Source organism: Microtus ochrogaster, chromosome 1 (assembly GCF_000317375.1).
Source record: "Microtus ochrogaster isolate Prairie Vole_2 chromosome 1, MicOch1.0, whole genome shotgun sequence".
Classification (NCBI taxonomy): Eukaryota; Metazoa; Chordata; class Mammalia; order Rodentia; family Cricetidae; genus Microtus; species Microtus ochrogaster.
The window spans coordinates 78697306-78716266 of record NC_022009.1 but is presented as its reverse complement, the minus strand read 5'-3'; the positions used below and the strand labels follow the sequence as shown (position 1 = coordinate 78716266).

General features: G+C 38.9%; 1 protein-coding gene across 3 annotated transcripts in view; it reads left to right on the top strand.

Moving 5' to 3' along the window:
- Positions 1-18961, top strand: part of Ispd (isoprenoid synthase domain containing) — a 233200-nt gene that overhangs the window by 92813 nt on the left and 121426 nt on the right. For all 3 annotated transcript variants that reach the window (XM_005343845.2, XM_026787568.1, XM_026787558.1), the window contains exons 6-8: positions 215-309; positions 11865-11957; positions 12397-12489. In XM_005343845.2, the coding sequence (XP_005343902.1) occupies positions 215-309; positions 11865-11957; positions 12397-12489 (281 nt within the window). The remainder of the gene's footprint in view (positions 1-214; positions 310-11864; positions 11958-12396; positions 12490-18961) is intronic.

Sequence of the window (18961 nt, the reverse complement as noted above, 5' to 3'; positions counted from 1 at the left end):
GTGTGATGTGAGGGTATAGTGGCCTGGCTGGTACAGAATCCAGGATGCCTCAGCCTGTAGCTCAGGTTACTCTACCTGGCCTGGAGCTAGACTCTGCCTCATCTTACTCAAGGGGGATGAAGATCAAGCAACTACACGTTTTTAGATAATAAGGCTTTGTTCTGTGCTTTCTTTGAAGGATAACGTTTAAAAACTTTTTTACTTTTAATTTCAGAGAAAATTTCACAAGAGATTTGTGTGGTTATGAACACAAAAGATGAAGAATCTGCAGGACATCTTCTCAAGGAAGTGCTAAAAAAGGAATTAAATGTAAGTATTCAAAGACTGGGCAGGAGTAGCTGTCACAGATTCTTGTGGCATGAAAGTATCTTCCTTGACAGAACCCACAAATTATTCAAATGTAATGTTGCTAGCTCTTCTTTCCCTAAGATCCTTCATCGTCTCAATACTGTGATTGGAGCATGCTCCATCTTGTCCATTCTTCCTGGGCAGTGGTTCTTAAACTTTGTAATGCTGTGACCCTTTAATATGGTTCCTCATGTTGTGGTGACCGCCAACCATAAAATTATTTAGTTGCTACTTCATAACTGTCATTTTGCTACTGTTAAGAATAGTAATGTAAATTTCTGATATGCAGGATAGCTGATATGTGGTCCTTGTGAAAGGCTCATTGGACTCCCCAGGGGTGCTGTGGTGATCCACATGGGACCAACTGTTTTAGTAAGATTAGTGGCTGGTTCTGCTGGGTATTCTGGGGTACATAAAGTGCTTTTTAATTTTATAATTTTAACCTTTTTATTTAACAATTCTTGTGCCATCCATGTTCTTAGTATTTACTGTTACTTTCATTTTCCTCTTCAGAGGTTGCTCCTTTTTAGATAGATGGACATGATTAATTATTACTTTCTCTTTGTTTTTATTTGTCTAGAATTTTCTTACTTTCCACTTTGTATTTCTTTTCAAGCCTGAGAAAAACCTGTTAACTTGCTACTTTACTCTTCATTTCTGCAATGAGTGGGGTTTTGTCCTGTTGTTTCTAAGCGTTCCAAAGCTGATTGTATATAGTTTCATTATTGTATTAAACCTTAGGTTAGTTTGAATCTGTTTTGTGGATAGGTCTTCCAGTGAATCACTACTTATGGGAGCATCATTTTGCTTTTTATTCCTTCATTTCTTATACATCTTTGAGATCCCGCAGGTATTCTTCAAGACAGATAATTTCATGTGCTATTAAGGGGAAATTCTGGCTTATCAAATAGTTTCTACTTAACGGGATGATGCTCCTCCTAGAGTTGTTTTCCAGAAGAGGGACACTGCAGTCCTGGTGTCCCTGGGACGTCCATCCCTGCTGTCCTTCTGCTGTCATGGACCTTTTTTTATTCACGATCTGATTCTTTTTATCAGTCTAGGCCTTTCTGCTGAAACTTTGCCCCACAGGAGTATTTAGGCTGACAGCTTTGCGGGTTCTGTGCCCCCAGGACCACAGCATCCCTAGCAAAGTGAGAACGTTCATGCTTCCTCATGTTGTCGACCTCATTTTTCTACACCTGAAGTTTGGGTAGCCTTAAAGAATCTTGGTGGATGTTGGAAGGAACTACCCTTTCTGCTGTGTTCTCTCTGGCTTCTCGCTTTGCTAATTCTCAAACCACACACACTCACCAGGATGTTTCGCTCTTTAACTGCTGTGGTCAATGTTATCAGCTTGTCATCTTTAGAGTTACCCAGTGAGCCTCTCCTGTAACTGCTGGGACCCAACAACTCTGTCGTGTCTGTGTGCTGTCACAGTGCTATGTGTGCTTATCTTTACAGTCACCCAGTGAGCCTTTCCTTTGTTTCACAATTAAAGAAATCTTCTGGCTTTTAATTTGAACAAGGCCATGTGATCAGTTTGTGAATGTACGTGTTGGTAGATGCAAAATGCTTTTGTTAATTAATATCTCTCAAGCACAGATGAAAGAAAAATATCAGTATGAAATCTTGAAGTTTGACAGGATTATAGTAAAGTCTGAAAGAAGTAGCTCCCTTGGAAAGGAATTTATCTGATTTTATATAGATTTCTCTTCCAATAAGAAAGCAGATTTATTTTGTGGTATTGCATTTTTTCAGTCCATAATTTACAGAAAAGCACAGAATGGTGAATATTATAACTCTTTACAGCAAGAGCTTTTGTCTGTCTTTGAAAGAGCGTATAAAAATGATGAAGTCACACGGCTGAAATCTGCAGTGCAGATCAGTGTGGGTGTGGAGCTCTTCCTTACACAATGGGGAGACTGTTTCACTGATGTGAATAGGAGAAATGTTTCCCATTGAAGCTGAGGGACGAGATTGGGTATGCTTATGCTAATTGCCTGGGAAGAATTTTGCAGCATAGATTTGGAATGACCCAAATGTCTAACTGTAGCATAATGCAGAACACCAAATTCATGTACAGGTGGCTCTAAGTTAAATGGAGAGCCTACTTGTTAAGAGACGCATATCCTACCACATGCACGTGGATGCATGTGCCACTGATACTAAAATCGTGGGACTTTAGTGTCAATCTTGCTGCCGTCATTTGGTTGATTTTTTTTCTGGGCATTGACTTTCAGAGAAAGAGTTCTCTAGAGGTACTCCCAGGAGACACTTGTTGAAATAAGAGCAGCGGGGCTGCATCCCCGGCACCCGGCTGCCCACATGGCTAGCTTAGCTTATGCCCTGAAATAATTACACAGAAACTGTATTCTTTTAAACACTGCTTGGCCCATTTCTATCTAGCCTCTTCTAGGCTAAATCTTGCACCTGGACTAGCTCATTTCTTATAATCTGTGTAGCCCACAAGCTAGCTTACCAGGAATGATCTTAACCTGCATCTGCCTGGAGTGGGAGAATCATGGCGACTCCTGGCTCAGCTTCTTTCTCCCAGCATTCCGTTCTGTTTACTCCGCCTATCTATGTTTTAACCTATGAGGGCCAAGCAGTTTCTTTATTGCTTAACCAATGAAATCAACAGATTGATATATGACCCACCTCCATCAGACACTGATGAATGGAGCCTGTTTGGGTTTGAATGTGAGAGGCCCCTCTAGACTGGTGTGTTTGAACACGTGGTGTTCCATTGGTGGTCGTTTTAAAAGCGTCTGGAATCCATAAGAGGGGAGATCTGATAGCAAGCAGGTCACTGATAACAGGTTTGAGAGTTACAGTCTGGCCACACTCTGGCCCAAGTTGTTTTCTGATCAGCAGTGATGTAGCAAGCAACCTCAGTTCCTGCTACCACAAGCAGGAGCTGTGCTGGACTCCTGCCTTCAGCACTGACACACTGTGAACTGTCCAGACAGGGAAACAGAACTAATCTGTCCTTTCTTTGGTTGTTTACATCATGTCTTCTGTCACAACAACAAAAGAGTTACACTGCGATGTGGGGCTGCTGTTCTGACGGTAGCTACACTAGGTAGCTCGTAGGCTGTTGGATTTCAGAGGGATGTGGCTTCATGGAGCCCTAGAATTCTGTATGCAGAGCTTCAAAGGCCCCCTCCCCCGCCGGACATGCAGGAGAATGGAAGGGAAAGTGTGTACAATAAAACCTGTTCAAAAGTTTCAGAGAGGGATGGAGTTCTACTGAGCATTTTACTAGAAACCATTTACATTATAATGTGGAAACGAATCTGGCTACATCTTGCCTGGTCCTGAACTTTCTTGTGAGGTGGAATGCAGAAGTAATGGGATACTTTGGTAAAGGAAATTTTCAGACAATGTAGCATCTGGTCTGGAGCACTGTCGACTGCCAGCTTTGGAGTGAGGCATGATAGAAGGAAGAGCAGGAAGAAGTGAGAAACTCACCTGCTAGCAAGGAAGGGGTGCATGCTGAGAATAGCTGTGGACCATAGGTGGTCTGGTTAAGAAGACTGACATGAAGAGAAACCCTGTGCTGTGTTCTGCAGGGGCAACAGGAATGGTGCCTGATGAAGGACGTGTTCTCTCTTTCTGCCGCGCTGACACAGAGGATACAGCTATGACAGAAAGTGGTCCCTCTTGTAGTCCGTCTGTATCTTGAGCTTGCAGCAGAACTTGGCAATGTCCACAGGATTCTTATTTTACTGGCATGCAGCTTGCACAGAGATCTGCAGCAAGGCTTTAGAAAGCTGCTGTGGTAATCTGTAGCTGGGATGGGTTACCTGCGATGAGCTTCCTGATGAGCCAGATGTGCAGCTGTGATGTGGAAGGCAAAGGTGCAGTGAAGACACCATGTGGTGCTGCCAAGATTGTTGAGGAATGGCTGGAATTCATGGGACAGCTCCAGAGAGTGTATGCATGGTGCTGGTCCCAGGGTGAGAGGGGCAGGGCTACACATTCTCACTGTAGCCCAGATGGTTTCACCACAAACTTTTGATGGCAAATATGTTGCTATAGGTTTGCCATTTGCCCTTCTGAGTTTTGGCCTTGCTTTGATCTAAGATTTCCCTGATATGTCTACATTACTCCCTTCAGGAATGGGAGTGTTTTCTTTGCGCCATTGTAGATAGGAAGTGTGTTACTTCTTTGATTTGATATGGCTCACATTTCAGAATTTTTCTTGAGTCTCCAAAGAGATTTGGATTTTTTAATCTGTTGAGGGCTTTGAATTTGCACTGAATGCATTTGGTAGTAATGAAATGGCCATGAATATATTGGAAGCAAAGGTAGAATTATGGTTTGAATGACACATGTTCCCTACAGTCTCATGTCTTCGAATAATTAGTCTCTAACTTGTATCACTGTTTTGAGAAGCTGGTGGAAGGTAGGTGACTGATTGGTGGACTGTGGGAGTTTTTGGTTAGTACTTCTGTCTTCCTGATTGCTGAGACTATTTAACTAGCCACCACCTGACTTTGCCATCATGGTTTCCCCACTGTCATTGGTATTATACCTTGACATATGAGCTAGAATAAATCCTGCTCCTTAGGGTTTTTCTCTCAAGTGTCCTCACAGTCAGAAGAAAATCTACTAATAGCAGTCTTCAGTCACTTCTAACTCCTAGAAAATGCTGGAATGTTTATACTACTCTAAATATAGTGAGGGATGTGTAAATAGGAGATGTGATCAGCCTTTAGTTAATTACTTACTTCATTGACTTACAAGATAGGCAATGCCCGCTACAATTGGCTATCGTGAGTTGAGCAAAGCAGATGTGACTCTTAGGAACTTATTGTTAAATTGGATAACAATACAGTGCATAATAGTAAATACAAATCCTAGGATACAGCTGTGTCCTGAATGGGTTGTTTCTGGAACTCAGATGGGGTGATGGGGGGATAAAGAAAGAACAGTCACAGGTACAGAAAGTCAGGGATTGGGTGGGCAGTGTTCTCTGTGATGGAGCAGGATGAACTATGCACAGCAACCTGGAACCTCAGCATGTTTATTATGTACAACACCAGAAGGAGGAGTTAGGCAGTCTCTGTAGGGGACCAGTCTCAAGTAGCAATCATCCAAGAGGAGGAAGGTGCAGTTGTTAGTTTTTGTGTACACTGGTCAATCTTTCGTACACTCTCATACTTGGACCAGAGGAAGCTTCCACTGCTCCCTAAGCCTTCCCTGGAGAAAGACTTTGCCAGCTCCCATGGGTCTGAACCATCAGGATCCTTGATATGGGGAAAAATCATCTCTGCTTAGATAAGAGAATTATGGAAAACAGTTTTTGGGAGTGAGAGTCACTAAATGTACTCTCTCAACAGACACACTGTTTTAGTTAAGCCTAAAAGTGGATAGGGGATCTGGAGCAACTTAAAGGTCAAACCCAAAGAAGCCCTGTTGGGAAAGGTACACGAAGAGCTTCATGCAAGGAAAACAAACCAGTGTTGAGTGATGTGGGTGGAGATGGAACAGTGGGAGATGAGGTAGAGGTCGGGACTGAGCCAGTGCCAGCCTTGCAGGTATGCTCAGTTGACCGCTCTTACAGCTTCTCTTTTGCTTTGCTCCACAGCACAGTACTGTGGAGAGGAACTGAGCTGGAGAAATCTGTCCAGTCGTCTTTGTGGAATGTTCATGCTGGCTGCTGCTGACTTGCTCCACATAGGGAAATCTGTAGGATTTAGAACTTTTCACATTCCCCCTAAAACACATAAGTACGTTCAGTTCAGTTTGGATTCCTATAACAAAAGAGATGAATGTTACAAGGAAGGCTGACCTATAGCCTAAACTATTAGGCACCGTTCAGGCTTTTTATGTATTTGGCTCATCAACCACTTCCTGTTTCCCAGAGCACAGAATTTAATTATTGTTTTCTATAACCACAAATGACAAGCTATGTTTAACAGAAAATCATTTGTTTTCTGGGTATAAGGCAGGATCTGGTTTTGTTGGAGTGGTTCTCTAATGCCTAATTTATTTTTTCCTGATGGCCTGCAGGCTGGGTCTAGTGTGCAGATCTGTGCCTTTTGTTACAGTATGTAGAGCTGGGCATTTTGTTAGCAATAGAACTGTGCTCTTTGTTACAGTGTGTAGATCTGTACTTTTTGTAACAGGATAAAAGCTGGTGTATGACACCAGGCAAACAAAAGATCAAGATTAACAAATGGAGCCAGGAGAAAGGCAGAAATGGAGCAGAACAATTTCAGACTCATTTAGCAAAAATAAAGTTACTTTGTGGCTATTTTGTTATGCACAGAAACATTTTGAAGTGAAGATAATAGACATTTGTTTTTGGATAGTGTCTTAGAGTTTCTATTGCTGTGAAGGGACACCATGACCTGATAAAGGGAAAAATTTAATTGGGTCTGGTTTACAGTTTGAGCAGTTTAGTCCATTGTCATCATGTTGGGAAACAAGGCAGGATTCAGGCACACATGGTGCTGGAGAGGTAGCTGAGAGTTCTGCATCTTGACCTGCAGGCATCAGGAAGTGAACTGTGTCTGACAGTGGGCATAGCATGAGCATAGGAGACCTCAAAGCCCACTCCTACAGTGACATACTTCTTCCAACAAGGTCGTACCTCCTAATAGTGTCACTCCCTATGGGAGCCATTTTCTTTCAAGTCCCCACAGATACTTGAAATCAGTTAATAGTGAAAGACACTTTAAAACTAGTTGTTCTCTTGGGTCCAATCTGAACAGGGGCAAGGACTCACATCAAACGTGGGTTGTGTGCATACATGTGAATGTATGTGTGTGCATGTTTGTATAATGTGTGCCAGACTAGAAGCTACCCTCAGATCATTCTGCTGAATACATAAAGTTTATTTGGACATTACCTAGGTTTTCTGGAGAATACTAGAGAAGAAAAGAATGTCCAAATGCAGTGGACTTTAAGTATCTCACTCTGCTATCAATTGCATTTGAACTATATTCAATGAAATTTGTTTATTGCTATAATTGGTTGTCATAGTTTTAGAACATTACTAACGAGAGAACTAGGGTAATCTTTAAATGCCACTTATTATGTTTCTCCGATTTAATTACTTTATGTGATAAATTTTATATTCTTTTTGAATATATTTTGAGATTATAATATAATTGCAAATTATTCCCTCCCATTTCTCCCCCCTCCAAGCTCTCCCATGTTCTCAAGTTGCTTTTTTTAAGGAAGATCATTTATAAAAATGTCCTCTGTACCTTTGTCTGCGTAGAAATGATGTCAATGTTTGTAAGTGCGAACCAATGTAATGGTGGATATTCAGAACAATAGAGCAGTAGACTAGCCTGAGTTACCAGCCAATGTTGTTAGTATTTTGAGGAAATCAGGTCTATTCATTCAGCACATTGGTTTTATACATACAGGATTTAGTCCTTGTAGGAAAGTCCATTCTGGACATTACAAAATTTGTTCTCTCAGACTAATGTCATGACACAGTGCCCATTGCTTGCTTAGCATGTATCAGGCCTGGAATCCAGTACCCATACTGCAGAATAAAAGCAACCTCTTTCTTTCTTTCTTTCTTTCTTTCTTTCTTTCTTTCTTTCTTTCTTTCTTTCTTTCTTTCTTTCTTTCCAACTTATTCATAGCCTACCTGTTCCTCAAACTTGGCCTTAAAGTGCCTTAGCCTCTGAATTGCAGGATTATCCCGTGAGTTACCATGCCTGGCTTTAGTTGATTTTAGTGAATAGACACGTACTTGAGAAGTTACGCTTTTTACATCAAGTTACAGTTTTAGTCTTTCCTATAATTTTACTTTCTTGATTTATTACAATCCAGTTAGAGGGTACATGGCTTTTAAAAAATATCTCATTTATATTTATTAATGCTTCCTCTAATAATTGAGTTAGGAAATATATTTCAACTACTTGACTGTGGTATAATTCTACTTGAACGTGCAAAGGATAGGTTATTCCATTGTTCCAGTGGCTCTAGCTAAATTTTTATTCCAGTATATGATGGTTCTACAATAAATAAAATGAAATACCGCTTTGAGCTAATGAATAAATTGTCCATGACATTTTGTTACCTGAAAACTTGTTTCTGAGTCCCACATCTAGACCTTGCCCATGGGCTTTTTCTTTGTTACATCTGACACTCTGCATCTAGAGTGACTTGTAAGTCAAAGTCCCCAAGGTGTGACTGGGCATTTAAGGCTCCTTATAACCTACACTGAACATCTCTCTCGAAAACATACTGTTTTCATGTTCCAGCATGCTCTCTTATCTGTGCCTTGAAATTGTGCAGTTCTCACTTTCCCTTTGTGCCAGTGAACCTGCTGATTTTATGTTTTAGAGCTTGTGTCTTCTCTCTGTCCCCATGGAGTTGGCTTCAGTTTTCTAGTCCTGAGACCTCTGCACAGATTCACTAACTGTGGTGTCTTTCTGCATCTCCTGCTCGTACTGTGATTGTGCACATTGCCTTTGCCACCTCTACTCATGGGTCCCTCGCATGGATTTGTGTGCGTGGTGGGATTCACATAAACCTTTGTGGTTAGTGATGATAGAACTATGTTGAAGCAAACTTCTGGAATATCTCTTTGCCTGGACATCAGCCAGCCAGACACATTTCTGTAGATAAATAGGTACCCACTGGGCATCCGCCAATCATGGGCGTACACTAAGATGTCCTAACTGATTTCGTAGCCAGAGAAAAGACTGTTCCCAAGAAGTGAGTCAGCGACAGTGATGTGATTGCTGGTGATCAGCCTCCTGTGAGGACAAGAGAGGCTGAGGGGGATGGGGAGCTCCAGCAGTGGGATGAAGATGTGGGTTCATATGCAGCATGTGAAGTCTTCTGTCATATTCTCCATTGAGCCTGGAGCCTACATTCTTTACTGTCAAGAAAGTTCTGCTTTCAAAATAGCCCAAGGGCTGGGGAGGTAAATCGGTCAGTGAAAAGTGCTTATTTTGCAAGCACTAAGGTTGATCTGCTTCCCCAGACCCATGTAAATAAGCGAGTGTGGTGATGCATGCTTGCAGTCTCAATACTCGGAAGGTAGCAACAGGACCATCCCTGGGATTTGCTGGCCATCAGCGTAAGCTGCTTAGTTAGTCTTGACGAGTAAGAGACATTGTCTTTTAGAAAGTGGAGAATACCTAAGGAATTATACCTGAGATCATCCTCTGGCTCTCATATCTGTGCACATACGTGCACACCTGAGCACACATTCACCTGTGCAAAATACATATAACACTCTGAGATAGTAACAGATATTTGTGGCATATACTTATGTTCTCATGTTTTTATTTATTTATTTTTTTTTGCAAATGTAATCTATCTTTATTGTTTGCAAATAGTTTGGGCCTATACACTAAATACTACCTATTTAGCAGGTTGCTAATACGTATCTTATAATGGAAAGTTTTTGACAAGGGGAATTTTTTATATAAACAAATCTACTTCTCAACCAAGAAGAACATACATTTAAGAAAAAGTAGCTTTTTCACGGGAACTGTAATGGTATTATCCTGGTTGTGTACAAGCACTATAATGACTTTATTCTGGTTGTGGACAAGAACTATAATGGCATTCTCTTGGTTGTGCACAAGAACTATAATGGCATCGTCCTTTAAATATTACTTAAACTATGGAGATGATTGCTGTTAGCGAATGGCAAATCTTTGGGTGTGGTCAACTGGCAAGGGTCTGGGTCTTGCCAAGGGACACTGGCATCACTCAGCACCTCAGCATTCATGAATGGGGGCTTTAGTTTATATAAACTAGCAGACATCAGCATGGCAGTCTGGTACATTTATGATCTCACTATACTGAAATTGATTTTCTACCAGGTGCCTTGTTTCTTGGATTTTGAGAAAGACATTTAGATTAAAAGTAGCAGTTCTTATTTCTCATTTATTAGCTGATCTTATGAATTCTATCAGGTATTTATTTTACCAATTAATCAATTGAGCCACAAGACACAGTAAGTTCTTACAAAATTCACATGGAAAGAAGGTTCCAGAGATAGATTGAAAGCTAGGGAGCTGAGCTCCAGACTCCAGGCTCTTAAAGAGTAGCTGAAAAACTGATTCAACTGCAGGAATCCCATAGGGAGGACTCAAGGCTGAGTGGCCAAACAAGGAATATAAAGCATTTATAATGATTAACATTTCCTCAGACTGGAAGGGAAGTACCTGTCTCCGGCACTCCCTCGCTTACACCCAGCCTAGGCCTGCAGGGTGAATGGGAGGGATGGGGTATTGGCAGGTTCTGATGTTCAGATGACTCAACCAGTGTTCTGAAAACAGTGGGGTGACTTCTCAGAAACCTCAGGAGACTGGAGGTAAAGCCGTCCAGACTTGGGTGAGCCCTGACTCTGGTTGGAGGGAAACTCTCTGACTCCTCATCTTCTCAAGGACCCATACTTCACACAGTGTTTCCACTGTCCACATGCGCACATTTACGTCATGACAAATCTTTATGGAATGGTCTTTATGCAATAAGGAAAACCTTTAATTTTTGTTAAACTTCCTTAATTTTTTGAATGTCTTGGAAATTTGTTTTAAGTAATTAAAGGTTTTTGAGCCAAAATATTTAGAGAAAGAAAGTTTTTCTAGCCACAGACTGTTCCCTTTGCTGTGCCAGAGAGTAGAAATGTAGAGAATGACAGTCCTGAGTGACGTCACAGCATTGCTCAGACACAGCCTGGTCATGTTAGCATACACGCTCCTTGTATACTAAGGATATTAAAAATACCCGTGCCATTTTTAGGTTAAGTCAAGTTTCTTTATGCAATCATGAAAGATATTATTTCCAGTTGAAAAGGAAGATGTAGGACCAAAAATAATTGCCCTTAACTGGAAATACTTGTTAAGAATCTTGGTTTTCAGAAGAAAAGATATATAGTTTAATTGGTGTGCATGTTCGTATACATAGCACTTATGTTTTATAGCCTTTATGAAATACTCTTTGCATATATGTATCTTATCTGGTGAATTGTGCTGTAGTTAGTTGGAGTTTTAAATTTATCAAATAGCTGAACACATATATTTTCAAAACAATTCAAGGCCTACCACTATAGAGCTGAATTGCGGGCTAGATTACTGGACCTAAAGAAAATGCAATGCATTCCTGAAATTAAGAAACTCTAACTTTAAGCAATAGATGCTGACAAATCTGCACAGCCTTCAGTCACACGGAGACAGATCTTTATGAATCAGGAATGTTTGGGGACTGTGTTCTGAGAGACTGACATCTCTAGTCTTAATTCCTAAAACCTAAGTGAGTCTGCAGAAGCAAAGGCATAACTTTCATTGCACATTAAAACAGTTTCCTACATTTTTGTTTTTTAAAATAATATACATAGTCCACAGTTAATTGAAATAACCTTCTTGTGGTGATCTGATAAAGTTCAGCCTGGATCTATTCCTGTAGGATCTGCAAGGATCCATGAGTTTAGATCAGTCTGTGGCTTTGTCGTAAGGTCACTTACATTCATGTTGGTCTGTCTGTCTGTCCAGATTGTAAATGTCTTCTGATGTGTTTTCTCCTAGTGTGTTAATGTCACATCCACAGTTCTGGATCACACAGGTGGAAACGTTCAGAAGTTCCCCACAGACCAGTGCTATAGCTTCATCTGTGTGAATGTAAGTATTAAACACAAACAGTTGGAAGCATTTGAGACCTGAGAAAACAGTGTCAGAGAGAATGGACCTTCTTGACCCTTCCATGTGCAACAGAAGATTGTGAGAGATTAGTTGGCTCCTCACTCTGTGCTTTAAAAGTGTCCATCTTTCCATTTCAAATAGGGAAACATTCTTTTCTGAACTCAATTCCTAGTATGATGCAAGTATTGCTTCTATACAGTATTTTTAATTTTTCTATATATAAAGCAGATATTATGACATAAGTTCAATTCAGAAAGTAGCTCAAATCTTTGTATGCATAAACGATAGTTATCCTTTAAAGTGGCTTAGTGGTTATTTCCGATAAGTACGTTGGCTATGATGTAAGTTCATACCCCTGTGAGTCAACTTCCATTCTCTAAGAACTTCCTTCACTTTCTCTTATTTTGTTGTCTTCAAGGTTGTGTCCTCTGAATTTCAAGAGACCCAGAAATTCTTGAGTACCCTTGAGGAGAGTGGCCTTCCTCTTTTGTATCCTGTAGTTGTTGTTTTGGTAAGTGAGTAAACATTTTTTCCCCTCTCATTGAACCTCTGCTTCCTTCTTGTTTCTGTGCAACAAAAAACAAAACAAAACAAAAAAAAAACTGGTTCAATTGAGTGTGTACATCAACATGCAGAAGAAACTCCAAGGTTCTTAGGCTGACTTTCCTGCTGACTTCTGCCTTTGTAGTTGTGATCATGTGGCTCAATGACATTGGAAACCCAGTTGATTCTTCTAGCGAGCAGTTTCTTTATTCTCACCAACATAACAAAATATATGACCAAGCTGACTGGTTGTAAAGTTAATGTCTATGAGAGCTTTATTCAGGGTGGTATGTCAACATAACAGACTTCACAGCAGAGGAAATCCAAAGGTTTAAAGAAACAACATTAAAGAAAGTCCTTTTGGCTTCTCTGTGCTGTGGAAAGACTAAGTAGGATGGTGAGTGATTGAAGAGAAAACACCTAGAAGAATGGTCTGGACATTTTTGGAGATACACATAACACACACACACATTCATATGCATACACAAACACACCATATACATATACATGTATATATGTGTGTGTTTATGCATTTTTGCTACACACATTTGTAAATAACTAAAAGAATATGTTGATGAAGAATTCACTTGGTTAGTTTGCCACACTCTGTATCAGAGAAAGATAACAGAGAGCAAAGTCAATGAGGAGAAGATTAGAATCCATGCTGGTCTAACTAGCTGAGAAACATAGCCTGAAGTCTGCAACTTTTTATACCCTTTGGGAGGGCTTCAAAACATTCTCAGAAATGTCACTGCCTGTTCCCGAACTTCAAGCATATTCTATACTATAGGAGCTTAATTTCTGTTATAGGTAAGATAATTAATACAAAATAAAGATAATGCTTCATATTAAACATAACTCCAACATGAGTAATTAAAGTAAGAACAAGTTGGGATGAGTAGAATTAGTTCATTCACTGGCTACTAAATATATTTGATTATGTGCTCTAAAGATATGTTCTAGGGGTTCAGCTCTGATGGAAACCCATCACGACTGCTTTGCAGAGTAACAAAGAGTATCACTGAACTTTTCAGAATTAATTCAATGCTGGAAGGCTACAAGACTTTGAGGAATGAAGGACATATTTCATATCCTGGGTTGAGCCCTCTGTTCCTCTTACCAGAATTGTTGGCATAAAGACCTTCATTTGATCTTTAGGTGAGATGCTAAAGGGGCCATGCAGTTTAGTGAGAAGAGACCTTTTCCTGGTTCCTGTCCCAAGATAGTTAACTTTGAGGTTGATTTTCCTGAGTGTAAAATTGAAGATAGTAACTCTTACATTGTACAGATTAGCATGAATGAAGGCAGAAACTTGTTGACAGAAGTTTTGGTCCCACCCAGTCCTGCAGCCACTCAGTCCCAAAGACACAAACAGAGGTCTATATTAATTATTAACTGGTTGACCCAGTAGCTCTGGCTTTCTTATTAAGTAACTCTTACATCTTACATTAATCAATAATTCTTGTCTATGTTAACAATGTGGCTAGTACCTTTTATCATAGAGGTATTCTCATCTTGCTTCCTCTGTGTCTGGGTGACAGCTGCAGACTGAGCTTTTTCTCTTCCAAGAATTCTACTGTTCTCGTATACCTGCCTATACTTCTTGCCTGGCTACTGGCCAATCAACATTTTGTTAAACCAATATAAGTGGCAAATCTTTATAAGGTACAAGACCATTATCCCAAAGCAGAATAACTTTCAGTCCAGCATGAGATTCTTGGCAAGCCTGCAATGGTGGCATAGCCTTGCTACTTCTCTGGGCCCACATCTTTCCAGTCTGGATAGAATAATTCAAAATTTACTTCCATCACTCTGACCTGGTTTCCAGGTTCGGGTCATGTTTTTCATGTTTCTCCCCGGTCCTTCCAGTAGATTGCTTCCTTTTCTAAATTCAGCATCTCAGCTCTATTACATCATTTCTGATCTCACAGTTATTAAAGCCATATTAGTCACATTAGGCCAAAGGCACTCAAGGTCATTGCTCAGTAAATGAAAATTTAGCTGTTTATTCTCCAAGTTAGTAGAAGTATGGAAATATTATAATTGTAAAATTCAATAAAATGCCTTTCAGTCTAGATAGCTTTTATACTAAACATTGAAGGAAATGTATGTAAATACATATACATGCATGTAGTATGGGAGTTTATATTATAAACATGAATTACGTTTATATTTGTTATATGCACATATATTTATATATGTTATATATAACTTATATTTATATAATATATATATATTAACTGTGTGTATTAGAGGTCTCAGAGGCCATTCTGTCCATTTTACTTCTTCTAAATTAACTTTGCTGAGGAATCAATACAAAATATGGTTTTGTTTTAATTTTTAATGAGGTTATAGTTAAACGATTACAAATTCTAAGACTAGACAAAAAGATACCTGGTTGTTTTTTACATAGTATTCTTTATCCATCACAAATATGTTCTAAAATTATATATGATAATTATGTATTTTTATATTGAACTAGTATGGTTCAGTAGATATAAAATGTATGTTTTATTGATACATGACTTCATATCACCCAGGCTTGCCTCTCACTGTGTTGCTAGAAATGACCTTGAACTTCTCAGCTCCAAGCACTGTAATCGTGCGACTATTCTACTTGTTCTGTCCAAACTGTAAATGCTTACAGGAAATTTTAGTTTTCAATGAGTTGTATAGTGGCTAGAAACTCCTCATTTGATTCTCCCCTAGAAGAGTCATCTAAAAACCAAGTGAAATTATGATTACTTCATTCTGTTTTGGACATCTGTGAAGTTTTGTTTTTTTTTTTTTTTATTTTTGAGACAGGGTTTCTCCGTAGCTTTTTGGTTCCTGTCCTGGAACTAGCTGGAACTAGACCAGGCTGGCCTTGAACTCACAGAGATCCCCCCCCCCCCTGCCTCCCTCGTGCTGGGATTAAAGGCATGCGCCACTACCGCCTGGCCTCATTTGTGAAGTTTTTAACTGTTGACCGCTGTCAATTCAGAAGCGTATAATCTGCACTGTCTTTATTTTCCATTCTGTTGAGTCAAATACTTACAGGAAATGGAGACTAAAGGCCAACTTTAGTTTTTTTGACCCAAGCAAAGTAAGGCACAAAATTTCCACAAAAAGGCAAGGAAAAATGAAGTATTTTGGGAAAAAACTGAGAAAATTTTTGAACTAATTTTTTAAAGAGTTAGGTTTTTTCCACAATCTTTTAATGTTATCATGTGGTTATTATGACAAACTTCATTGCAAGTGGTCATTTTTTCTAAAACATTTTGGGTAAGTTTAATTTTCTAAAAATCATTTATTTTCCCTTCAACTTTAAAATATAGTTGCAGATCTTCTATTTTTCATCATTCTCATTTTCCTTTTAATTGTTTTTATATCACCTTACTTTAACAAATTCTTGTGTTGATAACATTTAGTATATTTGTGGAATAAAACTGCACTAGTATTTTTTTATATTTTTACTAATTCTTAGAAAACTTCATATGTATTTTGAACATATCCACTCTCTCAATTCCTCCTATTACTACCCTCTCAACATCTTTGAGATTAATTATTTTTCCTCTTTCTCCACGGAGTCCAGTTTGTGTTGCACAGCTAGTCTTGGGACAGGGGCCAGTTCTTCTGTGTGGTCCCTCTATATGTGTCATATTCTTAAAGCAATTAAACTCTCCCTCATGCAGCCAGTATCAAATGTGAACAGCTTTCTGGCCAGTGATGGGATCAAGGGTCTTCTCCATGCCCTTCTATACTGGAAGCTAGCATTACTTTGATCAACCGAAAATCTTTGTTGTGGCAGATTTAACTACATATTTCTACAATGAGCCCGAGATTGTTGGTAATATTGGCTGATTATTTAAAACAGATGTTTGTATTAAAAGTAGAAAAGAGATTGCTTAGTAGAATTATTCCTAGTGCTATATTTTAATGAAATTGCATGTAGTTTGGGTGACATTTGTTGTCCTATACCCTTTTTTAAGTTATGACCTTTGGAAACACATTATCAGATAATAAACATGTTTCCCACTGGGAGACTGTTCCCCATTTGGAAGAAAAATACTCTATTATAGATTATTCCATATAAAAGGATTCACAATTTAGAGAGTTTATGATATTCAGCAAGAAAAGTCTAAAATACAGTGATTTCTCTCTCAAAAAAATTGTAATGATATGAGGTGCTATTCCTGTTTCTTGCGTTGGTGTGTATGCGTTGTGTCTCATATTGTGTTTGATAAGATATTTTCATATGACATCATAATGTGCTGTCAGTGCTCTCCCTCTCTGACCCTTCTCTCTCTCCCCACTGCCTTTGTTCCCTTCGTCTCCTAGGCAATTGTGTTTCAGCTCTCCTGTCCCAACTACCTATATGATAACATGTATCTGTATAAAATCTAGGATCCAAAGAGGAGAGAAAGCATCTTTGCCTTTGGGACTGATCTAACCCCCTGGAGGAATATTTCTGAGAAAGTTTTTGCCAAGCCTATATTTCCAAGCATTCCCGCAGCTTTTTCCTCCACCAGCTTTGGCCTTTCAGGTCTCACATTAAGATCTTTGATGGAGTTGGAATTTGGTTTTGTTCAGGGTGAGAGATAGGGATCTCACCTTGTTCGTGTATGTATGCATATCCATGTTTCCAGAACAAGTATTCAAAACTCCTTTTCTGATGATTGTTTTGATGTCCTTGTCAAAAATTAGGTGTCTCTGGCTGGGACTGTGTGATTGACTTTTAGGTTCTCAATTCTACTTCATGGTCTATGCATCTGCTTGTCCAAGTGCTATGCTGCATTTACTATGACTGTAATATGTCTTGAAACAGGGCTGGTAATATCTCCAGCTTTGTTCTTTCTGTTGAGGATTGCTTATTCTTCTCAACCTTTCATGTTTATTTATGAAATTCAGTACTCCCCTCTAGTTTTCTTAATAATGCCACCTGATGTGGGAAGTCCTTTTGTATGTGTGTTGCTTTTATTGGTAAATAAAGAAGCTGTTTTTGGCCAATGGCTTGGCAGAGTAGAGCTCGGTGGGGGAAAAGTAAACTGAATGCTGGAATAAAGAAGGGAGAGTCAGGACATGCCATATCACTTCCGCTGGGGACAGATGAGCTGGAACACAGCCACAGCCTGTGGTGATATACAAATTAGTAGAAATGGGTTAAATTAATATGTAAGAGCTAGCCAATAAGAATCTAGAGCTGATAGTCCAAGCAGTGATTCAAATAATATAGCTTCTGTGTAGTTATTTCGGGGCTGAGCAGCCAGGAACAAGCAAGCAACCTCCTACAACAGTCACCATCACTGCAATTTTGTAGAATGTAAAATGTTTGCAGTAAATTCTGCCAATCCATGACCATGGGAAATCTTTCCAAATCTTGTAGTGTCTTCTTCAGGTTTTTTTCCTTCCATGTTTTATTTTTTTTCATTTTTAAATTTTCATTTTGGAGGTCTTATAGTTCCTTAGTTGGGTTTATTCCAAGGTATTATTTTTGAAGCTCTTATGATTAGAATTACTTTCCTGATTTTGAATGCTCGTGATGCATCCTGTTACTTTCTGATGGTGTTCATTAGCTTTAAGAGTTACCTGCTAGAATTTTTATGGCTTCCTATATATAAGATCATGCCATTTTATTTGTATTCCTTTCTATATATTCTTTCTTATTTATATTCCTTTTCTTTCCTTTTAGTCTTGATACGTTGCCTAAAACCTTGAGAATTCTTTTGAATAAGAGCTATGGAAAGTGAACATTCTTGCCTGGTTCTAAATTTTATAGTGGATAATGCATTGAGTTTTTCCCATTTGACATACTGTTGACTGTAAGTTTGTTTATAAGTAGCTTTATAGAATTTTATTATGCTGAGGTGAATTCCTTCTGTTCCTTATTTCTTACAAACTTTTAAAATAAAAGGATGTTGGACTTTGTCAAAACTATGCTCATGTGATTTCTGTCCTTAAGTTAGTTTATGTGATGTACTTTATTGACTTATTTTTATGTATTTGAACTGTTTTTACACTCCTGGATTGAAATGAATTTCAGAGTGGTAAATGATCTTTTTGATGTGTTCTTCAATTTTTATTTGCAATTATTTTATTGATAATTTGTACCTGTGTTCATGAGGAAAATTGGTGTGCAATTTTATTTTCGTTCCTGTGTCTTTATCTGGTTTTGATATCTATAATATTGAGTTCATAAAGCTTGTAGTTGTGTTGCTTCCCTTTCTAGTGTATGAAGTGGTTAGAGGAGCGTGGTATTAGTTCTTCACACATCTGGTAGAATTCAGCTCTTAATTCATGTGGGTCTGCACGTTTATAGTTCGGAGAATTTTTTTTGAAGTTTCTGTTCCATTGCTTGTTATATATCTGTTTAAGTTGTTTATATCATCTTGGTTTAATTTTGGTAAGCTACATGGTATAGAAATTCCCCCAGTTCTTTTAGATTTTGCAGTTGGATGGTG